At 36.1% G+C, this 26,579-nt stretch overlaps 1 protein-coding gene across 2 annotated transcripts in view; it reads right to left on the reverse strand.

Moving 5' to 3' along the window:
• Positions 1 to 765: 765 nt before the first annotated feature.
• The window catches only part of IL1RAPL1 (interleukin 1 receptor accessory protein like 1), a 667,444-nt gene continuing 641,630 nt past the window's right edge, over positions 766 to 26,579 (reverse strand). For both annotated transcript variants that reach the window (XM_015885202.2, XM_032440904.1), the window contains exons 8-11: positions 26,299 to 26,444; positions 15,857 to 16,000; positions 4,111 to 4,281; positions 766 to 2,744 (exon numbers count right to left, since the gene is read on the reverse strand). In XM_015885202.2, coding sequence (XP_015740688.1) covers positions 2,026 to 2,744; positions 4,111 to 4,281; positions 15,857 to 16,000; positions 26,299 to 26,444 — 1,180 coding nt within the window. In that variant the 3' untranslated portion in view covers positions 766 to 2,025. The remainder of the gene's footprint in view (positions 2,745 to 4,110; positions 4,282 to 15,856; positions 16,001 to 26,298; positions 26,445 to 26,579) is intronic.

Genomic DNA, 26,579 nt, shown 5'->3' on the forward strand with positions numbered 1-26,579 from the left:
TGTTATGCACATACTGAGACTTCTTGACTTTCACAACACGATCATTGTTACATCCTCCCACACTGTCAGTTCTGGATTACTCCCACAAACATCCCCCGAACTGCAGTTTACCTCTTCTCTACCCATTACTTCTCATTAAGAAGACTAAAATATCATAAACTGTACTTTTGCTGTACTTTTCTTCTTGAGACAGTTAAGATGAACAAACACAACACATTCCTTATATTGGCCAGTATCAGTCAGCTACCATAAAAATTTCTATAGCTAATTAATTGCAGAAACAGACAATCAGGTTTGTCTGCCAGGCTAGCAGCTACACTTCTGCCAGAGTCAATCAAACCCACGACTCTATGGGAGTGTGCTGCAAGCAGCAGTTCTGCCTCTGCTCCTCTGCTTCTGCTAGCAGAGACTGGCAGACAGCTTGGCCTGAATAGCTTGTACATCTATAGCAGTGCTCTGTGCTCTTTCTCAAACCAGAAAGGACTCTTCCATTATTTAAAATATAAGACGCTTGTTTCATTTGCCTTAAAGATGACCAGTTATAAAGACAGCGGTTTGTTTCTTCCCTGGCAACCGTGGTAAATGCATTATTTGCAACTCCTCAAAGATAGAATCATACATAAAAAATAAAACTAATTTATTTGTTCATTAGAGTGAATAAACTGTTTTTAATACCTCAAAGTCTTATTTAAATATTAATTTTGTATAAATAAAGTTTATTCTGAAAACAATTATATTTGTTGGTGTTCATGTTTCTTTTCTTTATTTTTTTTTTCTTTTTTCTTTTTTTTTTTTTTGCCTGAGTTCTTACTGAAATCTTGTCAAAATTAAGCTTTACTTATCATTCCAAGATAAAACCAAATTAAATAATATTTGTTTTTCATCTAAAATATATCATTTTAAAGCAAATACAATTTTGAACATTAAAATACAAGGGGACTCTGCAATCCACTGCAAAATAATGTTTTGCTCTTCCTTCTTCAGAAAGTAATGCTTACTTTAACACAAAGTGGCAACCATCTATGATACTGCTTTTTTATTCCCCTTTGGTTTGGAAATAATCTCTGTAAATATCAGCAGGACTCACTGCATGTCAGTGCCTATTGCCTCACTTGTCTCACTCGCCTAAAAATTGGAAATTATCTTATTTGCAGGGTTTTGAAAGGGAGGAAAGAAAAAAAAACAAATGCTTCAAAATAAAATCCATGACCACATTAATACTTTTCCAGGAATTGTTAAAAATAGGGTTTGCTTTTATATTTATAAAAGGGGTACAATTGACTCATTCTTAAAATAAAAACAAAAAAATCAAACCCCCAAGAAAGCAAAAATCAAACCATCTCTATTTTCTACACACTCTGTAGTGACTACTGTGAAGCAACTGATACAGATTGGGTATATTCTGTTGTTTGACAAGTTTCTACCAAGTTAAATGTTAGATGATCAGACTGTAGTGTTACCCCACATGGGGCCATTGGAAGGGCAGGGAGGGAGAAATGCACATTACAGGAGAGGAAATGAAACAGAAGCTCTCAGTGAGGGATGGGGTCATTCTAAGAACAAATATTACCCAAAACAGGTGAACTGCAGCAGGCATGGCCTTCAGGAATCAGGCTAGGCAGGCCAACAAAATGGATGGCGCTTCTGATATCAACATAGCTTTGTCCAAGCATTCCCAAGAGAGGTTAAAAATGAACAGGAAAAAAAAAGTCTAAAACTATACTAATGAAGCAAAAAAGTTTCCTATCTATACAGCAGTCTCTTTGTTTAAAAAAATGTAAATATACAAATTCCAATGACATATAAAACAAAGTCGAAAATGTGTATGGGAAGAGAACATGGGTAAAACAGGAAGACTGATGCTACAAAGAAATTGCAAAAAACGTATGTACAAGACCCTGTTTTTCCTCATATATTATCGATTGTAATGCATGTTTAACAGCAGCAGTCGAGGATGTAGTTCCAGGCACCGGACTGCAGACTTCAGCTTCTACTCAAGGGGATGGACGGCCCCTTGCATTTCTGTCACCAAATGACGCTTGATATACTGGTCTCCCGTGGCAAGAGGGGCAGTATCGCACTGTTTGTGTGAGCCTCTTCTGGATTCTGCTCCCTGTTAGTTTTTGTCTGTGGCCGCTGCCCGTTTATAAGTGTCATAGGGATGTTGCAGTAGGTATGCTGGTTACCTATTGAGGTAAGCGGCAGGGTGCCGGTAGGAGGTACATCATATTCGTAGCTTCGATAATAGTGTTTCTGGCGCATCTGTGAATGATATGTATTATGAAAGGTGGAGCGTAGATCTGGATGAGCAGTGGCAAGAGCAGTAGAAGTGGCAGCAGCCATTGAAATTGCGGAGACTGTCTGCAGTTCCCCAAAGGGTCCCTGTTCACTGACATCTAAAACCTGCTCGTGTGTGATGGGTTCAGTCCTCTTAAAAGGCATTTCGTACTGTAAACGTTTCCAGAATTTGGAATTCAACTTGTTGCATTTTGGTCCATGCCATTTAATTACAGTGAGGAGCTTGATGGTATGTTTCAGGGCCTCAACCTCCTGATAGTTCATAACTCCTCGCAGTTCACTGCATTCAATCAGTATCACTTTGATTTCTCCCGTGACTAACATGTTCCGAAGCCTTGTTTCCAGTTCAAAGATGCTCCAGCCTCTTCTTACCACATAATTTGGAGTCATGACAATGATCAGTCGCTTGCTTTGGTCTACACATCTTGCCACGTCTTCAATGTAGGCTACAAAATAAAACATTTGCTCAAAAATCAAAGCAAGAAAATATTTAATTCCCATAGGCTGGAGAGAAACATCAGAAGCAAACTCCCTTCTGAGAAAAATTCACAAAATGCTGCAAAAACACCACTTTCAAGTATAAATAAATATTAAATATTAAATAAAACTCTGATTGCCAGGACAAAGTTTTTGGATAACCTTCTCTGGGTGACTCTGCTTTAACAAAGCAGCTGGAGCAGATGTTTTCCAGAAGTCCTTTCCAACCACAAACATTCTACGATTCAGTGAAATATTTATTTCCCCTTGGGCTACATCGTCAATTTGTGCCTATATCTTTACTGGAACAAGTGTGTCCATCATCATTTTATCCATCACCATTTTATAAAAAGAAGTCACCCAGATAGGCAACAGAGCAGAAGCTGTGTTTTATTTTCAGCCTAAAACTAAAATGATATTCCAAGGTCTACTGATGCATTAGATTCTTCTTATCCTTTCATGCATTCACAGAAACAGAGTTGCGTCCTGCAAATTACTGTTCAGGATGCTGTGGATCTGAAAATATCCATATGCTTATGATTAAGGTTGTGTTTTACTTATTTCAATCATCCTTTCTTATGAATATAAATTCAATAAAATATGTTGAACTTAGTAGTTTTATAAATGGCTGCAACTGAAGTTATGAACTGCAGCTTACAAACATTATTGAGCATAGGCTGGAATATGTTAAATACATACAAAATAGATCTACTTATTTCAGTTGGAATCAATTCTCACTTTCAATCTCTGAAAATTATTCAGTGCCTCCACTACATGTTTATCTGTAATGTATACCACCAGCAGTCTTTTATTTACTCTGCTGCAGATGTCTTCTCTTAGATCTTGCCTTAGCCCAAAAGACAACAGTTTTCTTCCTGGCTGAGTTTCTGTATAGATGAATAGTGATTATTTAGTTATTTTAAAATTACTGTGATGGATATATTTCCAGGGAAACACTTAGAAATAGAAAATAAAAACCTCTTTATTAGTTCCTAGATGGGAAAGCTCTCAAAAAATCTAACAATAAATATTAATCTCATTAATTTCCATTACATATACATGCCCTATCTGCACTGTCTCACCTTCAATGAATATAGTACACTATGTAATATGTAATATAATATATAATATAATCATAATAATATAATAATATATAATATAATCCTCTTATCTAGGAAACGCACATCAAGCACATTTGCTGGCTTATCTTATTACATAAGATGATGGAGTAAAGGCAGCATTCCAAAGAAGCAAGCATAGAATTAATACTTGAATAATATATGCAACCACAGCGTATGTTATGTAGGAAATACACAAACATAACATATGACTTACTTCCTGTGGGAATCAAATCTCTGTCTGGTATGAACAACTTGTATCCATAATGCTTTTCAAGCATATCTGGTAAGATCTCAAGAGCAAATCTTTCTTCTTCTCCAGTTTCTTGATTCCACTGATCAGGATCCACTTTGGTATAGGATAGATATGCATCATAGTCCTTGTTGTCTAAAGAAATACAGGAAAAAAAGCAAATTAGATTGTTTGCTGTTATTGTGTATTGGTTAGATGGTTGCCAGGAATTATTCCTCAAAGAATTTCTCAGGAATGATAAATTGTTTATATAGAATAGCAAGACTTTATCTAATCTCCAGTTATTAAACCATTCATCTTTCATGTTCCACCTAGTGGAGCTAATCCTTATTTACATGGATGCAAGGCAGAAGTGATCCATACCCATACACTGAACTCAGTTTGTGCATAAATATTTGTGTGAGGCTATGTATGAAGAAAATCCACTCAGCTGTCTGGTGGCAGCTTGTGAGCACAGAAGAAAAGTCACTAAAAGAATACAGATTGTTTCTAGATTTAAAATGGAAAAGCATCAAAATACCCGTACAAATGAACAGTTATTTCTCTTGCACAGTAAAAATGTTTCATTTTTGTCAAATCTTCACTATAAATTTAAGGCTTAAAACATTCTAAACATGTGCATAGATTTACTTGTAAAATTCATTATTTTCCCAAGACTGGGATTATTGCCAAACTTAGATCTCTGTAGCATCAGATCCCAATTACGCAGTTAAAATATCCTGAATTCTATGTACTTAAATATGCTAATTTAATGATACATTAATGTTCATTTTGGTCTTTAACAGTGTATTAATTCATTTCAATTAAGTGAAATATATGTGACTGTATCTTAAATGTGCTTGGTGTGCTTTCTTGAAAGACTGAATCAAAAAAGTCATCATTAATTTTCATTAAGAGGTCGATAACACCAAGTGCTCTGGAACTAATTCAGTGGAATAAGAGGTCATGTTTTGAATTTTGTTGTGAAGGATGCAGAAAAAAATCAATACCAAGATTAATGAAATGTTAACATCCTTCTAACTCTCTTGACAACATTCTGCCCAGGACATCGAGAATATCAATTGCTCATAAAAGAGACCTGATTGAATGCTCTACCATGTGGTGTAAGTCTTGTTACACTCATTCAGTGCTGACTTCATTCTTTTGCTCAGCCAACTTTTTTGATTTTAAATTTTTTTGTACTTTGGATACACTACTTGGAAAAGCCTGCCAAAAGTAGGAAGGGTGCAAAGTGTATAAGCAAAATTAAAGGGCAGGCACTAGACTTGAGTTGTCCACTCTTCCTTCCAAGGAACCATTCATACTGTGCTCATTAAAATCTGCAGAAGACAAAATTAAAATGGTAAAACTTCTTTCAAACTTTCAAAACCAGTGAAACGACTGCATCCTTCACTTTTCTCTTCTACACAATGTATGTGACATTATCGGTTGGATTTTTATGTTCACAATTAATAATGAAACAGCAAAAACCAGCACCACCAACAAACGAGATAAATAATGCCTTCCTCTGATCCATTATTTCATCTTCAGGACTTGTGAAAACTTAATCCTTCACGATAAAGAAACTCCTAATGCCTCTGATATTGCCACTGAATGGATCAAATGCAAACTAGTGTGAGATTACAGAACATGTTCTGTCCCTACATTAGGATAGTCTTAATCCAGCAACAGAGTTAACACATAGAAAGGTCAGGAGATATATGGAGAAATCACCTCAACTGACATAATGATGATGTGGTCATGCCATTTTCTTTTGTAGCCTTAGTAATGATTACAATGATATTACATGTTTTAGAGCAGCATTAATCCATTGGAAGCCTTGGAATAAGTATGAAAATGTGTCATTTCTCAAAGGGATGAATCTTAAAAAATAATGCAGCATTCAAACTGTTTTGAAGGCTTCAGGATATTGTCTGTGAAGACAGTTTGCACATTCTTAATTTGAGGGAAACTTATTCACACTATGCCACAACTTTCTTGCACACGTAATTATGAATCTAATGCTTTTATTTGTTTGTTTGTTTGTTTGTTTGTAATATAAATTTTCATAATATGAAGGATACAGTATTCCTACTGACTTTAGTTGTGTTATCCATGATTGTAGAGAACATTCTTTCAAACATGGTTACCTAGTTTTAATAGTATTTGAAAGGCTAAGAGAGTGAGGGTCTAGAGTATATATACATAGTTGGGTTCAAGCAATGATGAATTTATTTAAACTCCAGTACAGATAGATATGCAGTCCAGTCTGGGAAACTGCTGCTCTAGCACAGTGGTTTTCCTGAGCTATTATACTCCCCATCTGTCAGTTATTTTTAACTTTGATGAAAAGTAGAAAGCTCAGTTTACAGCAGAATTACTTTATGTGGTAATTTTGTTATCTAATGGGCTGACATACTGGCATAAGCAGACAACTCTAAAAATGTGAGATGACTGGGATACACAGGGTATGATCACATGCCACCCATCTCCAGGAGAGTATTTTAACACAGAGTAGATGACCTCTCTGATCATGGTTTGTGGAACTGATGTCTATATTCTAAAGATCTTTCTGATCTTCACTTTTCGTTGTTGTTGTTTATTTGTTTTTATTTTTGTTTTAAATGTGCTGTCTCAATGGATTGAGAGAGAGAGCTTGCTGCCATTGGGCTCTTGTGGCTGAGTCAAAGCCTGGCAGCTGGGGTTCATATCTTGCCAGTCTTTTGGCCATGTCACATGGAAGGAGGAGGCTCTGTCAGGCTCTATTCCATCTCTGCCTTCTTTTGAATAACAGCCCATCCAGGCGACCCCAGACTTAGAGCAAGTATGCAATAAATACACCATAACTTTCTGTTTTCTTGACTGTTCACTGGAACAGATCTTTTACACTTGAAAATATTTGGTCTCAGCATATATTTTTTTCCCACAACAACCAACCAAACAAACAGAAACAAAACAAAATTTAATCAGAAATGTCCTAATCTTCTCCTAATCACAATCAAGCCACAAAGGACTTGATATTACTGTGTAATATGGTAATAACCAAACCCTCCCAGATTTGGGTACACAGTCAGTTCATATATTGTCTGGAATGAACTTTTAGCTATAGAATAGAAATGCAAAAATCCAAAAGTGAAAAAAATTTGGTAGCATCCGAAAATTAATTTTACAAAGAGAATTTTCTCATTTGCCCTTGTCATCAAACAATGAAGTGTTCTATCCAAGTATTCTCAGAGTGACTGACTGTTGCTGCACTTTCTTATTCAAAGATTTCTTGTTGTCAGGCTCTGGTGCATTAGCAATAAGCAGGAACATAGTTTCTCACTGCCTGTTTCCAGCCAGACTTAGGAAGAAAAATACCTGCTAATTATCAAATTCAGGGATTTTGATCATTTCATCTAAAAATTTATTTTTTCTGTGGAGATTCAGAGCAAATTTCTACATAGTCTTTTACCTGAAAGCATCGTTTTTCCCTTAATTACTTTGGGATTCTTTTTTATAGAAACATATCAGAATAAATTCTTCTAGCTTTATGTCTAGGTACTTCGCAGAGCTGTTTCATGCAATAGCTGTCCTTTAATTCAGTTACTGCATTTCAGTATGACATACAGTACTATACATTGGCAATACTTTTTGCTGTAGAGGGGAAAAGGCTTTTTTTTACCTCTTCCCATTCCTTGTGTATGGACAAATAATCCTTTCTGGTTATGAGATTTGTAATTGTTTTCTGCTGCTTACTAGGTATTATACAACTAGGATGGAGCTCTTCAGCTCAACAGCCTCCATTTTTGTGAAGCTCTGTTGTATTCATTAACTGAAAAGGCTGAAATGAAACATAACACAGACCTTACATGGGCAAATGTAATGAAAAATAATAATAATTCATGCAATCTTGTAAACAATTAAGAAAATACATTGAAGCTCTGGATTAGTTTAGATCAGTGAGGTCAGACATGGCCCATGCTACAGGTACAGTGCACGTCAGTCAACCAAAGACCATCTGTACTTCAAGACTCTGGTCAATCAGGCTGTAAAGCACAAACTTTGCCATAGCATTCTGATTGTTGTATAGAGTTAAAAGTAAGACCAGAAAAAATTGTTTGGATCAATCTTAGGGGTAGACATTGAAGGTGAAATGCCAGATCCATTAAGAACAAATGGAGACATGATTTCATTCAGTGACTCAGGATTTTAGCCAAAACAACTGTTGCATCATTGCAACATGCATTCTTTAATGCTGTCCATTTATTTCAGTGATCATCCAAATGTAGAAATGATCATCTTCCCTGTAACTACTAGAGGGTTAATGTTGCAGAAGTGATATAAATTTTTAGAGGATGAAGTCGTAAATGCTGGTTGTTATTCTGGGGATGTGCTCAGCAGCAGTCTTTTAAAGGCTCAAGCATAAAGCATAAAATGAAACCCAGACTCCATATACATCGACTTTCCTCTTCTGTAGGGATGAGCAGACAGATTCAACTTTTAATTTTTATTATATATGTACATATTTTCTAACAATTTGCCCTCCAAGGGGATGGCAGTTTGGGCCTTTGAGGTTTCATTAACCTTAAGCATTGCATCTATTTCTGCTAATGGAGTACAGAAAACTATTTATAGATGAAAAATTAAAAATAGAAAAGTACCTTCATAAAGTATTTTTTTTTTCTTATCAACCTTGTTCAAACAGTTGACAAGTCTGGATTCCCAGCTGGCATGGTATGTTTAAGCACAAGACAGACTGATCAAAATAAAGAGAAACATACAATGCAATATTTCATAGTGTCGATAGATCTGAATATTATTTTAATGAAGCTGTACACCAGTGTCAGCCCACATCTTTTTATGTTCTATAATCCCCCAGAATCATTAACAGCGACTTCAGAAATACCCAGTCCTCCAATGAGGACTGACAACACATGGGCTGCTCTGTAGCCAGGAGTAGCTGGAGACACTTCTGGCTTTCCCACATCTTACCTTTAGGAATCAATGGAAGATTGACAGCTGATGTGCCAGAGCATGTGTCAGCACTGTAAAAACAGGTACTCATCTAGGAGCAATGTACTGATTTAATCAGGTGTTTCAAATGGGGTCCTTAGAAATGACAAAATGGATTCTGCAAGTACTGCAGGGAACTGCTGTGAGGCTTTCTTTGAAAGCCCCTTTGAAAACACACTGTGTTCAGCAAGAGTTGCAAAGGGATGAGTTTTCAAAATTTCACACAGAATTCTGTACGCGTTTCATTATTTGTGGGGCCACATTTAATGTTCACATTGAAACAGTGCTCATCACCCTCAAAACAATGAAAAAGATAACCCAAATTCTTGGATGATTAAAAAAACCAAATCATTGCGAGTCTTTCACGCTTTTATTGTTCCTCAGACTATTTACTGTTGATTGTGATGCTCACCTTATCATTTACTTTAATTTTTGTTCTTTAAATGCCAAGTCTATTTTATGGTTAATAAAAACAAAAAACTGACAACATCAGCTTTGCCATGGTAAAGTACCTCTTAAATGGAGTATTCCTAATGATATTCTAGAGCCTCGCCTGAAGTGGGAAATGGTGAACTGAAGGGAGATTACAAATGCAGCACTGGTAAAAGGGCTAGAGAAGTGTAATTGGTTCTAAAAACGTTCTTGAGTATTCTCAGCACACCACAGACCAGGAAAAATAAAAATGTCCTTTGCCCACAAGAGGTACATTTATATAAGTACTAAAGCAGCAGGCATGCATTTTTTTCCCTTCCCATTAATTTGTCAGCCACCCATCAAGGTATATTTTTCCTTATTATCAATAACTACAACTAAAATTTCTTAATAATTGGTGCATAGTATTACTACTTATTTAAACTGAATAATCTGTTATTAAAGGTGATTTTTTCTTATTTACTTACTCTGATTTCTTATTTGTAGCTAAACGAAGAGGAAAGGTTCAATGTTTTTAAATCATTCTCATTAATATGGAAGTTAGTATCTAAATTAAATACTACTATTGAAGTAATTCTTCTTTTAATATAAAAAGCTGGTGCAGCATTAATCTCAAAAATTGCTCTTGACATGAAAATGCAGATGTTTATATATACAATTATCAGAATGTTAAAATTTATGAAAACTAAAACATGGTGATAGAAGATATTCTCTTGTATATGCTAGTCTGAGAAAAAATCATTAGTAGTAGGTACTGAAAGACTGAATGGAAACTACCTAGCAAGGAGTCATAGCAAAGCATAGCATACACCTATGAAAGACTCAATCAATTTTTAAAGATCAGAAAGTCAGCAACTGTCATGTCGGGTCTGAAAAGGAAGGAATGTAATTTTATTTTATGGACAAAATAAATATATTAAACTGACAAAGTGTAAAGTAGTAACTACTTGTTGTTATCCTAATTAAAAAAACAAACAAACAAACAGAAAACAGCTAATTACCTGTATAAAATACATGTTTACTTGCATGCTTCTTAGTTCAAATAATCTATGATAGTGCTTATATCATGGGGTTATGTAGTGTGAAAGCTGGAGCTGGGATAGCCTTGGTGTAAGTAAAATTAAAAAAAAATAAGAAGTCTTTGTAGGTACAAAAAAAACAAACCCAATCAACCAACCATCCAACCAACAACAACAACAACAACAACAAAAAAAAACCCACACAAAAAAAACAAAAAAAAAAAAAGCAAAACACAAAAACAAAAACAAAACACAATACAAACCTCAGGAGAGAAATGGCTTGGAAAAAGGTTTTCAACCTAAGATTCTAGACATTGAATGCCAACATGCTGCATTCAACTTCCTTACCTTGGAAATCAGTCCTTTGAAAACAACAACAACAAAAAAACCCCAACAAACAGAAAGCCATCAACAGCAGCAAAACAAGAAAAACAACTTCAAAGCTCAGAGGCATTTGACAGAGCTGCTGGCTGAGGAACAGGAGATATCTCAGTCTTCAGTTATAGACTCTGCTTTCTTCCTAGTTTACTTTTTAAAAAATGTTTCTATATGCCATAAAACAGGGAGATAGTAAAATAAGGAAAGAGGTAAAAACAGAATCTTTTATTTGAATTAGTAAGTTTCAAGAAAGCTAGGAAGTCCCATATTCATTGGAGACATAAACTGAGATTTTATTCTTTGAACTTCTCCTCAGATGTAAATAAATAACATAAACAAAAAGAATTATGAGTTAATGTAGGCAATTATCCAACAATAAAATTGTAATTAAATTAGGAAATCACTGTTACATGACTAGTAAAATTTAGAAAGCTGAAGACCATATTTTTTTCTAAAGGTGATTTTAACAGAAATTGAAATTGATATTCATAAAGTAGGATTTCTTATTGCCACAATTTGCCAGTAGCCATCAAGAATACATACACTGTGCTGAGGCTGCTACTGCAAACTTGTTCCATGAGTCCCTAGAGAAGACTCTGTAATTGCAAAGTCACTAGCTTCAGCAGTAATTTCAGTCTAGCTATACCTGCATATCATGATCATTAACACAAGCACTTCAGCAGGTGCCTAGGCCACAAAAAAAATATATATTTGAAAGTTAGCATCTAAGTCTCACTGAAGCATTAAGAATCTAGAAGCATTATCTTTCTTGGCTTCACAAGAAGTTTACTGGGGTGAAACACAGGAATCCACAGAGAAGAGTGCCTTACGTCATCTTAATTTGTGCAGTGAATAAGGTATTTTTGGGGCAATCCCATAGGCCTGTCTGTGAGCCATACAAGTCTTTTGCTGATAAATAATGGTAAAGATGAAAATCATAAGCACTTAAGTAGTCCCAGATGCAACAGAGATTTCAAGGCAGAGATCATTTTATCAATTTCTTAATATGAGAATTGATTTACTTCCTCTCAGAAAACAATAAAACTCATTTTTATTAGAGTGCAACACTTTCAGCCCAGAAACAACCACTACAGATGTCATATATAGAATCCAAGGAAGATTTCCTAAATTTAAAGAGCTTAGCAATGACACTTCTCAACCACCTTAGCAACATTAATAAATAAAATAAAATAAAATAAAATAAAATAAAATAAAATAAAATAAAATAAAATAAAATAAAATAAAATAAAATAAAATAAAAAAGGAAACAAAACAATAAAAAGGGGAGGATATTGACTATTAAGATTAATAGAAATTATCAGATAACCAGTAGAACATAAGGACCATNAAAATAAAATAAAATAAAATAAAATAAAATAAAATAAAATAAAATAAAATAAAATAAAATAAAATAAAATAAAATAAAATAAAATAAAAAAGGAAACAAAATGAAATCTCCAAGGCCTTGGTCCCCTCACACCAAGCCTGGCTGAGTGTAGTCTGAGACCTCAGTCCCCCTGTTCTCCTCTTTTTCCTTTGCAAGGAAATTTGAGAATAATGTGAAAGACACCAATGAGAGAGCCTTGTCCAACACTGTAGAAATAGTTAATGGGAACTATATGTATTGAGAGACATTTTGAAGGCTGTCATATCAACTGTCAAACAAAAGTCTCTCTAGTTATCAGCTGAATATTTTTATTTTTATTGTTATTGCTTATAGCTCTCAAACTGGGCTTCTAGTCAGACTGATTGTGACAAGAGATATTTATGAATTTTTATTACAGAACTGTTTTCATAGCACATTTGTTCAATTTTCTTTCTAATTTCTAAATCATTCTGCTCTTGTCAATTTTAATGTCAGCCTCTTCATGCAAAATTTCTTCTTTCTGATGATAGTGCTTATTTATTCCTTCACACAAAAACTTTAATCAATTTAAACGGTTACTAACGTATCCAAAAATGGCAGTGTCCGGTGCCTGCAGGCATTTTCTACTCATAAATGCATTGTGTGCTCTTTTCTCTGAAACTGGAAGCTGCAATATAAACATGCATATAAATTCATAATATAAATTTTGTTTTCAGAATATTAGTGAACATTTGAAGATGATATTTAAGGGTATCATCTTTATTATGTATTTTGTCAGATCTTAAATTGACTTGCTGGTCAAACAGGTTTGGGGGTTTCAGACCACTTCACCGATAGGGATGAGCTGTCTCTTTGAGAGGCAACGCCAGGCCAAGCACCTTCAAGTGGGAAAGTTGTTTGGCCATCGGTGAAGCTTGTGCTTCACTGCCCAGGGAGATATGTGATGAAGTCCACTAACCAAACTCCAGCACACAGTGTTAATTTGATTATGTTCTACTTCAGTAGGAAAGGGAAAAAAGAGGGCTTTCCCAGAAGACAAGTCTGAACTGAAGTGTTTGCTGAAGAGAGAAAAAGAGGAAAACAGAGTTACTGAGATGAGAGGAAATGGGAAATTCAAGGATGCAAGTAATAGAAATGAGGAATCAGCATCTGTGAATACTTATTTAATCTCCACCACTCTCAGATAAAGTAATAATTTAAATTTTAAGGGTTAAATACTTTGTTTTCAACTATTTCTCACAATTTACCCGTGCCTCTCACAGACTTGTGCATGAGAAAAACTAGAGTCTAAGGAAAAGAAAGAGGAATTGTGATGAGATTCAACATCCTGAAGGCCTTGTGCAAAAATGAAGGATTGCATTTTATAAATATTTTTAAAGGAAAATTTCACTTGGACCTCACTCCTGTAGTATTTCAAATTCTCTCTGGATACATCATAGTGAACACAAAAAGCCCTGTGACATTTTGATGTTTGCTTATCTACATGCTATCTTGAAGTACACCAGCGCATGATGTAAATGATGAATAACATGTAGGTGCTTGGCTGTGGCACTGCAGGAGTTCAGGTCAGAAAAAGATTTTACAGTTCAGCATTTTGTGTCTGTCTGTAACAGGCAAAGCCAAGGGAAATGGCCTGAATTTATGTTTACAATTTATTTCCACACAAACCATGGCTTGGCATCCTGTAGGGTATTTTCTCTCTATCTTCTTAATTCTGCAAGAGCATAGGTGAGGGAGACAGAGCAGAAGTCCAGCTGCAGTATCTTCATTGTCACAGTAGGTTTTATCCATGTTTCTAGTATACTGAGTACAGTAGTAGGTACAGTATTCTGAGAATCTGCAAGTAGTATTTCTCCCAGTGTGATACTTCAATTAAGCACTCAAAGAATGAGCTGGCATTGAACATGTAAGGAGAATCTAAGCTTTATCCTGTAAATTAAATTAAATTTGCCCAGAAAAACAAGCCAATGTTACTTTTCTTTCTCTTGAATTCCAGAACAGTTTAGTTTAAAATCTAAAAATTTGTTACTTAAAATAGATGATTAAAGCATTTCCATTCGTAGGTCACTGATGTAAAGAGTGAGAGGAGAGAGAGATGGGTGTGTAACATTTGCTAAGAGTAAGTCTTCAAATTAATTGGAGAGATTTGAAGTAACAATAATTGACAACCGTAAAAGGAAGAATTACTGCAACACAGAGAGAAAACGTTAAATTTCAACTATTTAAACAATTACTAAATGATATATATTTTTTTCTTTCATAATATGATATGATTGTTATTCAATTCATACATGCAAGTAAGCATGTTCCTATAGACTGTGGGCTGCATTTTGGATGAGGGGGGATCTCAGCTTCTGAAAAAAAGTAGAAACTGTCAAAATACTTCATGAATCACAGTCCTGATGGGCCACTGTTTCCTCTTCTGTAAAATAAGTAACCTGTTGTGTTTATTTTTTACCCACTGAGTTGCTGCACTAATATGCATTCTTTTCATCAGTCTCATAGGATACAAAATGTTCTAATGTTATGGGACTTTTCACTGTTCTGAGAGTTTTCTATTTTCAGTTCTTGTGAATTTTTACATTGGAGACAGAAGTGGGTATTTCCTTGTGATCTTATTATGGAAGCCTTTCCCTTACGTAGAGACCTTTAATTTTGCTGCCACTCTTGTCCTGTATCAGTGACAGATTTCTTCAAGTACCTCACACAGCAGCTGCTATCCACAGGCTATTACCTTGAACTGCAACATAACTTTCAGCAGTATTTCAGTAAAAAGGAAGGTTCTGTCATCAAAGATGTAGTGGTAGCACAAAACATCAAGAACTCTGACCCAAGAAACCAAATCTAATTAATCAGAACATGAAGCTCAACTGCTTTTGCTGTCCAGCAGCAGTTTTATTAACAGGCAGTGAAGACCTTCTTTGTTTATTAAAAAGAGAAGAAAAAGAACCCACATATGTACATTTGACACAGTCCAGAGCATACATTGCAGATTACTTTTGTTAAAACTGGCTTTCCTTGAACCACAAAACAATGTTAATGATCATTAGCCGCACTCCAAGTGACTAAGTAAATGAACTCAAGAAAATGGACTGTTGGGTGCGCTCCCAAACACTCAGCACAGATTATTGAAACTGATCCATTTAAACAAGCAGTATACTGAAATTCTGTACAACCTCTTACTATTAGTGAAATACAATTACACTTCCATTCTTAAGAGGAGGTGAAGCTGGCTTTCAGCAGCGATGGAAAGAAATAGCCTTGAAAGCCTCAGTGTTGGTAACTTTCATGTGGTGCTAGGAGTATGGATCTAAAAGACAAGCGTGTCACCTCGAAAACCAGAGAGCAGCACAAACATCAGCTGAGTAGTCATTGCTGCTAATGTGCTGCATGAGGAATGCATATTAAAGTCAGTGCCTAATGCAGTGGGAAATAAAAATTGCAGTTGTTAATGCATCTTGAACTGAAATTAAATTTGGGTCTTGATGTAGAGAAATAGGCACATTTAGAAGGTAAGAAACAGACTGAAAAGCTGCCTTACCTCCATCTAGTTCTTCAGCTCCAAAATGATTCCTGTAGAAGAGCATAATCTCTATCTTGTAACACTTGTAGACAGTCACTAAACAAACAAGCAGCAGCAGAATAGCACCAAGCCCACCAGCAAGCTCAACTGTATACATCAGCTCTGCAAAGAATTAAAAAATACAATAGCCACATTCCAAACCAGAAAAGATTAACAACAGACTTCATAGTTATGTTAATTACTAATATAAAATAATGAGGGGTTTTTTTGTTGTTGTTTGTTTTGTTTTTGTTTTTTAATTTGAAGATCCTATAAAAAAAAAAAACAAAAAACCTAGTAGGTAGAAATGTGTTCTTTATTAACATACTTTTTCCTTTGGTGCAGTATCTGAATTGCTCTTTGGTAAAACAACAGATATTGGAATATGTATGTGTGCACGCATACATATAAGAGAGATTTGATAACCCTCGTCCATCTCTCTCCCTGCAGATACACAACAATTTGTTTTATGCACATAAATGTTGACATTCCATTTACAATGAAAGCAGAGGTGAATGGGTTTTTATTTATTTATTTATTTATTTATTTATTTATTTATTTATTTATTTTGGGGGGGAGGGGAGGAGGACAGGTACTATAATGAAAGCATATTCCCTCCCTTACTTCGCACACAAATAAGAAAAAGCTAAGCTTCTGGATGAATTTCAGTCCACTGGCTAAGATTGTACTAGGGATTTTTTTTTTTAAAATTTATTTATTTTTTTTCCCAAAAGCAAGCAAACAAATAAACAAAAAGCAAAGAGAAAAACGGTTTGAGGGATGTGAAGATAAATTTACCTAGAAACTCCAAAGCCACACATCTCATATATCTGCTAATATCTTTGACACAGTTTCCCAAGATCTGCAACTCATCTTCTCCTCTCTTTCCACAAGCAAGGTTGGCTTATGTTTAGTCATTGCATACCATCCCAATATGTCAGTTCTGACATCAACATTCAGACCATGGGCACCCCCTGGTGCACTCCCAGCTGGAGATTGATATGACTGAGAACATGTCACGTAGCTCCCTTCCTGAGGTTGGGGACTCTGATCAAATGTAGCCACATCTAACAGTAACCTTCTCAGTGGAGTCACTTATCAGTGAATAAGTAATGTATCATCATGGACCTTCATTTCTCCCTGTCTAAACCATGGCATTCTCAAGAAAACTCAATGTTATCCATTTTCTTTTTACTTCAGTTATCAATAGGAAACTGACAACTGGCAACAAACAAAAAGTGTGGTAATGTTAGCAATGCTGTAATTTGAACTAAGTAATAAATGGCATACCTTACAACCCAACCCCCTATATTTTTCCAATACTCCTCAGTGCTAAGGAATGCCAAGAAATCACATCTTGGAAATCCAAGTCATATAGTTTTGCTTCATAAAATCTGTGCTGGAGAAAGCTCAGTTGAACGTTGCTTTCACACCATCCTCTTCTAGTGGGCTGAATGAAGCACTATAGCCCTGATATAATCAACTAAACCATCTAACAGGTTTTCATTTATTTATTTATTTATTTATTTATTTATTTATTTATTCATTCACTGTGGTTATGCAGACTTGACACAATATGATTCAATTAGAGAAACAAAAGGTTATAGAAGAATATGATAATTCCATTTATTTTGACTACATTTATTGAGAATCACACTTTTTTTATTATTTTGAAATGACTGTAAGAAGATTTCATTGCTCTCTAGAAGACACTAAAAGCATAATAAAATAAAATAAAGAAGTATTTATGTCCTGTGTCATTCTTACAAAAACTGTGCTGGAAAAACCTTTGTTTTAGATATTTTTTACTCTTCTGGTCCAGAGAGGGGAACGTTATTAAAAACAGCTAACAAAAAATTGTTTGCATAGACAAATAATACAGTATTTTACAATATCAATAGAAATGGAAATTACTCTAGGCATACTATAGACTGTTTATCATTTTGTACTACAGGTGATGCAGCTGTTCAGTAGGGACTAGGAGAAAGGGTTTTAATACATTGGGTTGCTAGGTACCAAATACTCTATTTATGCGCCTGCTGTTATGACTCATTAAAAGTGAGGGGAAACTTTACAGCTGGAAAACAGAAGTTTTTGCTAAATTAATGATTTTGAGATTAGATGAAAAAAATAACTGCAGGTAGTTACTCGTTCTCTAACACTGTGCATGAAATCAAATAAATGGACTGCACCATTGCATTGCAATCACCTTTGCTATTAAAGAGGCCCTCCCAGGTGATTTTTTCCCCATGAAATAATTCAAGACTATTCTGGTACATTTTAATTGATAAAGTCCATCTGAATACATATGAACCTATCCTAAACCTACTAGATCACCAAACAAGAAACAAACTTCTCAATTCACCCCAAAAGTTTCTAGAAATTTCCTTTTTATCTGCTGCGATCACAGTCACTGTTGAGCACGGGAAGGGTAAGATGGGTCTTTCTTAAACAGATTTGTTTGCAAAGTCAGTTTCTTGCTATATGCTTTGAGCACAGCAAGCTGGTATTTTTGTCCATGCTGAGCCATGATTATCAGCACATGCTCGCCCTCTGTCTCAGGTGATGTTTATCAGGCCCTGAGGCAGAGACACACTGATTAGCCCAGCAGACTGCTCTATTCTAACATCCCACTGTGCCAATGCCTAAGCCAGCCCCCAGAGGACCACAGCTGGTACAGTCCCATCTGCATGGTGCTGTGAAGGGCACAGATTAGCCTGGGCACAGCGCAGCATGCGACTGTGAGCTTTCAGGCCTTGAGCTAGTGTTTCCCAGGTTGCTAAACTGTAAAGGGAAGCTAACAGACTTTGTATACCTCAGGATTTTTTTGAAGAGCATCACTGTGTGTTACACGGAACTGAAGGTGTCAGAAGCAGCCGGCTCAGTCCAGTCATTGGTGTTGACCCCTTGGATGGCTGCCATCATTTCATTCCCGTGTCTTGGATTTCCTTGTGTGAAGTGGGAAGGAGTACTCAGACTCCTTCCTGGGAGAAGTTATTCCTGAATGGTGCCTTATGAGAGTGATATGCATGAGAGCAAGGCGTAGTAAACATGTCATAGCAAGGACAGAGTGTGAGGCTGCCTTTGTAATAACATGGTGGTTTTTTGGTTTTTTTTTGGTTTTTTTTTTTGTGCTGCCTTATTCTGTCTTTTGCTTTGCAATTTAAGTATGACTGCTACAGTAGGCACTGCACTGCCTTTGATCTGCTTTTCCTGCTTAAACGCAGGTTTCCTGTAGTGGCTGGCTGCTAAAAAGATTCAGTTTCAGCACAATACCACATCAGAGGGAAGAGACAAAAAGTGCAAACCTTTTAAAACCCATTTAACCTCTGTGTTACGTTGCTCAAATTACAGTCCTTGCCCTCCTTAAGGAGCCAAGGCCGAATGTAGAAAGTAGTAGAGGAAAATTACTCAGCTAACCCTTAGGGGGACAAGCATTCTGTTAAACACAACAAACGAGCAAGCACCAAGGAGCTACTTTCCGAAGCACAGCAATCATTTAGTTACAGGCAATTAACAACAGTCCTCCGGTAGCACAGGAACAGTTCTACTCCAAGGGAAAACACATTGATTACTGCTGCAGTTGTAGATTGGTTTCTGAATAAATAGCTTCAATTTAAAATGAGATTTGTTACAAGCAGTTTGACCAATGACTACATTTTTTTTTTTTTTTTTTTTTTTTTTTTCCTTATCAGGAGGCTTTGGTCTGGAAAGTCAAAAAAAAGAAACAACTAATTAAAACAAAGTACATGTCGTCTCTAAGCATCTGCATGATGCAATGGCAATAAATGTACTCCTTTTATACTGATTCTACCCTAATTATTGAGCATATCTTTGATCTTCACCTAGATTTATTTTTTTATAAGCTTCCCTTCTCTCTGTCACACACTTAATGCACTTATCTTAGTTTACAAGAAAGTAAATAAAAGGGTGCCTTCAGTATTCATATCTTGTGGCTTATATGATGTGCTTCAGAGACCTTACATTTAATGATCTGTGATAATTTAAAATTAATCTTATTCTATTCATTAGTCTGTATACAGCTGAGCTACTAAGAAAAATAATTATAGTTCAAGCATCCTTTTTGGTGATTTATAACTCTTAGAGGATGTGTGATTTATAGCTATGTATTCAATTTCTGAAGCTTTTTCAAAATCCAATTACAGTCTATCTAAGCTTTCAATTTTGCAACCACGCAGATTGCTTAACTTTACGGACTATAAGTAATCCTTATGAAGTCAATGGGACTTTTTACAGAGTTTCAGGTTATCCCACACTTAAATCTTTGTAACTTTGTGCCTTGACTCATTTTCTTTCTCTGCTTGTCTTGGTCAGTTTCAGTCATAAATCTAAATACCTGCTTAGAATCAATATTCAGTTTATCTAGGTATAGGTTCTTAGACTTCGAATATTAAGTAAACATTGAGATAATGGATATAATTAGGAAGGGGAGCAGTTAAAGATGGTGCTTACTAAAACTCTCAGCTATTGTTTTCTATGAGAGAATGGAAAATAAGCAGATACTGGTTACCGGGAGCGATGAACTGTAAGATGTAGTTTTGACTGCAGAGATGTGTGTTTGCCGTAAAGGAAGGAGGAGGCCAGCTAGGCTAGATTATTCATCTGAATCTCATTTCACACTTCAGCAGTAAATAGTAGACAGATATGACAAAGAAAGAAACCTGTACTCACAGTTTGAGAATGGAGAAGTATGCTGTTTTCTTTTCCTTTCTTTAATGTATGCATGTGCGTGTACATGTATATGTATATTCAATTCCCTGTATTTTGCAAATTGTTTTCATTTGTTTCAAAGTGCCAAATAAATCTGTTTGTATTTAAGGAAACAAGATTGCTTTATGGATAATGTTGTGAGTAACTACTGACAAATGTTGTCAGAGGGTCACACAGGACAGTAGAAGTCTGCAGAATTCACTTAAGATGGGTAATTTAAGTTAAAGGTGCTTTTTTGTCTTGCTCTGGTTTTAGCTTCATTTTATCTGCTAGAAATACTGAGGCTTAGTTATCTCACCCTATTTACTAGATCAAAATATATTTCTTTACAGAAAGGGTGGTTAAGAACTGGAATAGGCTCTCGGGGAGGTGGTTGAGTCACTGTCCTTGGATGTGTTTAAAAACCGTTTGGATTTGGTGCTCAGGGACATGACTTAGCGGAGGGTTGTTAGAGTTAGGGTACTATGGTTAGGCTGTGGTTGGACTTGATGATCTTTAAGGTCTTTTCCAACCTGAGCAATGATATGATACTATCTATTCCCTACTCATATATGTATGTATGTATGAGTACCAATCCAAGACTGGAATCTTGTCAACCCATTCACTGGTACAACAGGCAGCACATCCAATGCTGTTGAATTTCCCAGTGCTAACAAAATAGAGAAAATCACGTATGATAATGGTTACTATATTCCTAGTTATGACATTTTTTTATTCCTTCTGAGAAGTGTGGGATAACTGTTCTCAACTGAAGAATAATTGCAGTCTTGAATATGTTTGCCAAAGAAAAGACAAGACTGGAAAAAACATAGATGCTGCAATAGTGATGAAGTATACTAGATTTATACACAGAAAACTGCATTTTAAAAATAGTTTATAATTCAAACTGAAGGAAAGAAAAAAAATCATTGTGACGCTGAATTGCAATAATCTCTAGTTGGCTTACCAAATAAGTAAATTTTGTGTGACTTAAAGCATTACTGATTAGTAGTGCTTCTATTTGCTTACTGCATTACAGAAATAAAGCATCCCACACTATTACTTCTTTTAGATCTGCTGAAGGAAATGAATATAAGAAGCAACGGGAGGTGCTAAAATGCGGAGAAAATAGAGTACCAAGTTCTAAGGATATAAAATCATAAACATGCTGTTTACATTTCTTTCTAAGGATAGCATTAATGAATAATTTACATCTGTGTGGCTTATAAAACAATTTGTGACATTTAATTTTCAAATATTTTCTTCCTTGCTAATCAAAATTAGAATTGAAGTTATATATATAGACATTATATAAAAGGAACATATCTCAAAAGTGGAACAAATGCTGTTTTAAAATGGAATATGTTAAACAACCAACTTGCTTGACAGATATTTAGAGGAGAGTTGGATTTAGACACATGCTTAGTAATCTGACTAATCTTTTCAGTGGAGATGTCTTACTCCAGTTTTTAAAGGATGAGAAAAACCTTGCTGATGAAGAAAAGAGTTTTATGAATACTATCTGTCCAATACTATTCAATAGTACTTAGTTAATTTACTGATTTTAGATGAGATATTGAGTGCAAAAAGAGCAGTCATTTTTTGTTGGACTCGGGGAAAGTAGGCAGGATGTATCACATTTTTGGCTCAGTGTCATGAACTTCTTGAGTGACTGAATCTTTGTACTGCTCAGTAGAAGACATCCTGTAGGTTTCTTCAATGGCCATAGGGGAGGAAATCAATTCCCATCAAATCCAATCAAATTTCACTTTCAATACTGAAATGTAGAGAGGAGCTCATAAGAGCTTTTCCTGCTGTGCAGAGTAAAAGCTGAATGCATTATATCCTGGAAGATACATGTGTGAGGTCTTAATAAACCACGTGGATCTGAGTTTCAGAGAGGTTTTGATTCCACTGAGACTTAAGAGTTCTGCTCTTAAAATTTGTGCTTGAAATTTTCAAGTAATTAAAGGCAATTATCAGAAGCTGCATTATGACACACCTTTCTCTTGTATCTCATGTGACATGAACCATTCAGAAATTGCAGAAGCTTCTTTATTGACATTATCATACTCTGCTTCCTCTCCTCCATTTCTATGTTAAGTGCTCCCTATGAACAGCACTTGAGGAAAGTCCAGTGTCTAAAACTGGTTAGCCAACTGTACAAAAACATTGATTGTAGGTTTTACTCTGGGGCAGTCAGAACATAAGAGAAGATCAGGAGAAAACCAAGATTACACTTCCAGGGATGCAGAGTGCCAGTACCTGGGCTCAAGGAGCCCAGATCTCCCCCTAACCTGGGGCAGATTTTCTTGCACCTCTCTGTGAGCTTTCTCTTAGAACATGAGAGGCTCAGGATTTTTATTCCAGGGCTGAATCAGGGAGAAAGCAGAAGCCCCCTCACCTGGCTGCATGCTCTGGGTGCTGGTGTGTGAAGGGAACACCATGAGCTCCTGCTCATGTGTAAGATAAATGGCTGCCTGCTGGACTGACTGGCATGAAGAGGATTCATGCAGGTCTTTCCTGGGGATTCAGACTTTCAACCGCTTGCCCTTTCAGGATGTGTAATTGTAGGCATATCCAAAAGCTCAAGCTGGAATTTCAAGTTTGTGAAGAATCACAGAATTGTTTGACTTGGAAGGGACTCTTAAAAGCCATCTAGTTCAACTTCCCTGCAATGATCAGGGTCATCACAGGTAGATCAGGTTGCTCAAAGCTATCACAACAGTCTCTGCTAAAGAGTCTGTCACCTTCTTTCTTACAGCCTCCCTTTAGATACTGAAAGCAGCTTCAGGTCTCCTCAGAGACTTCTCATTCCCAGGCTGAACAGTCCCAGCTCTCTGAGCCTGTACTCATAGGAGAGGGGTTCCAACCCTTGGATCAGTTTGTGGCCCCTCTCTGAACTAAGTTCATGTCTCTCCTGTACTGAGTACTCCACATCTGGATACTGCAGGTACTCCAGGTGAGGCCTCACCAGTGCAGAGTAGAGGGGCAGGATCACCTCTCTCAGTGTACTGATTGTGCTTCTTTTGGTGCAGCCCAGGATAACGTTGGCTTTCTGGGCTGCGAGGGCACCTTGCTGACTCATGTTCAGCTTGCCATCCACCATCACCCCCCAGGTCCTTTTCTGCAGAGCTGTGCTCTATCCTTTCATCCCCCAGCCTGTACTGATAGTACTTGAACAGCCACCATCCAGGTGCAAGACCTTACAGTTGGATCTGTGACAAAATAAAAGGCAGAAAGGCAGTTGAAAGGCTTAAATTTGGAACCTGAATATCCACTGCAACATTTAGCTCTTTTCACAAAAACATTCACTGTTCAGTTACAGTTTCCTGCTTTTTTTTTTTTTCCCTCTCAATCTGAGTGATAATGTGCCGTGCCATGTATGATATATGAGTGATTATCAAATTTTCTTCAAGTAGATGGTGAACATTTAAGATTTATAATTTCTGCTTTTTTATGCTAGCTTAAAAAAAAAAAAAAAAAAAAAAAAAGTGAGATCTATAACTAGAAAGCCATCCAAAATGAATAACGTGGTGTTTGAAAGCCAATTTGCCTCATTTTAGGGCCCCATTGTTCTATGTGAGCAAATAATCAGAAATTAATAAACAGCTAACTCATTCCTAGCAGAGAGTATATGTGGATCTGAACAGGGAAACCTAAAACAAAATGTTGTCATGGTAATATGGTGATATGCAGGAGACTAAGCAAGCAGTACAAAGCTCCTCTTCCTAGGAGACCTGAGAGACAAGCTTGCATTTCTGTCTGTCACAGTTAGTTTATCATTTCACCAAAACGGCTGTCAACATGCAAAGTATGTAGAAGGCTTGTAACAGGTATATTTTGTTTTTTATGGGCAGAACAGATTTTTATTCTAAATCACAATTTCAGATTCAGCCTTACTTAATCCTTTTGAGGAGCTTTTAATATTTTCACTTCTTACTATTTATAAGTGCAGATAAATATTGAGATTACTTCCTCTTTAGTATGTTGTCATGAGGCCACTGTAGTGAGTTTCGCATACCAATTTCTCTGAAAAAGTATGACCATTGCAAAATTTATGCATGCACACTGATAGATTTAAAAGTTGGTGGTCACAGAACAAAAATGGGTTATGTGCCATGTCAGTCTTGGTGTTATTGTTTGTATGGAAGGGAAATTAGGGACTAAATATCAGCAAATGACGTAATACAAGTCAGTTAGTTAATTATTGGTTTTAAAGTAATTTAAGCTTAAAAATTCTGTCTTCAGCATTTCATGTAATTACTTTGCTATTAAAGGGCAACACATTTGATTTGAGTGGTTTTTGTTTTATTTATTTTTAAATTTTTGCTCTGAAATAGGGGTACGTGGCTACCAATTGGTAAATTTTTAAGTTCCAATTACTTAAGTTAATTTTCCATTTCAGTCCATTCAGGAAAATGTGCCAAATGCCTACCTAAGTGGAACATTGAGTAATTACATCCATATCTCCCGAGAATCATTGGGAAGAGTTCAGAAAAATAGCCATGAATTATTTCTTTTCAGTTCACTGGGGGTACAAGAAAGCCCACATGCTTAAACAGATGAATCACACCATCTTGGTTTATGGCTCCTTGCTAAACTTTGACAGATTTTGCAACTTGCAAGAATAAAAGTAGGGAAGGCATCATTGCTATGATATAAATTGAGATGCCACAATATTTTAGTACCATAGTAAGAACCTAGTTTGCTTGCCTTTACAGTCTAAAAAAAGCACAGTAATGAAAGCAGAGTATGGACACTCTTGATTACTCCTTGCTGTCTTAAACAAGAGGTATGATGCGTGATGTGTCAAGCCTAGGCATGTGAAGCACCATCTGGGAAGTAAAGTGAAGAAAGAGAATGTGGGAACCTTGCTTTGTAAGTGACTCTCCTCCTCTCTCTATAGGAGATCTCCCTCACCATAGGATATCTCTGTGGGCATTAGGCTGACATCACAGAATGTGAGTGGTGAGTAGAAATAGGAAACAGGTGTGCAAAATGTAGAAATAGGGTGCAAAGAGAAACTGAGCCAGACTCTTCTCAGTGGTGTCCAGTGACAGGAAAAGAGGCAATTGGTGCTAAATGGAGCACAGGACACTCTGTCTGAACTTTAGAAAGTTCACTACTGTGCAGGTGACAGAGCACTAGCACAGGCTGCCCAGAGAAGTTGTGCTGTCTCCTTCCTGGAGATCTTCAGAAGTCAGTTGGCTGTGGTTCTGGGCACCCTGCTTGGGTAGGGGTTGGGCTGGGTGACCTGAGGCCTGTTCCAGCCTCAACCGTGCTGGGATTCTATCAGGTGACTAAACTGAATATGAATATAGAATTAATATTCTATAATAATAGAATTATTATTTTTTTAATCTTTGTTTTCATTTCTTACAGAAAATGATTCTGGTTTTATTAACTTCCTACGATTTTTTTTCTTCCTCTACTGTGTCTTCATTAGTTTTAAAGTTCATGAATTATTAAATGCATCTGCGATAAAAATATAATTAAAAGGTGTTACTGTGTTTATCCCAGTGACAGGCAGAATTAACAGCAACCTTTCTGTTTTATTTTGAAAGTTATATGTATGCCTGGGGAAAACAATCATTACCTATTAATATCTCAGGAAAACAAAACTAACATTTTCATCAAAAGGAAGCTTTACAAATGTAGTCAGGTTCCCCTACAATGTATCGTTTAATGGGGAAGAGATGTATATTTACCCCTTTTATGTAGGAGAATACTAGCATGCCGGCGTCCATTTCCATTCTCAACATAGCATGAGTAATTGCCAAGGTCTCCTTCTTCCACAGAGTTGAGAATCAATGAGATAGAAACTTCCTGTTCCCCAAGATGCTCCTTGAGAACCCTAATAATAATAAAAAAAAAAATTAAAAAACATCATATCTGCTATTCTGTTTGTGTCACAATATGTGATTAGATAATAATGACATAATAGTGCTACTTACAATTCACAACTCTCAGGCTTCAAATTTACCTACAG

Source organism: Coturnix japonica, chromosome 1, assembly GCF_001577835.2.
Source record: "Coturnix japonica isolate 7356 chromosome 1, Coturnix japonica 2.1, whole genome shotgun sequence".
Lineage (NCBI taxonomy): Eukaryota > Metazoa > Chordata > Aves > Galliformes > Phasianidae > Coturnix > Coturnix japonica.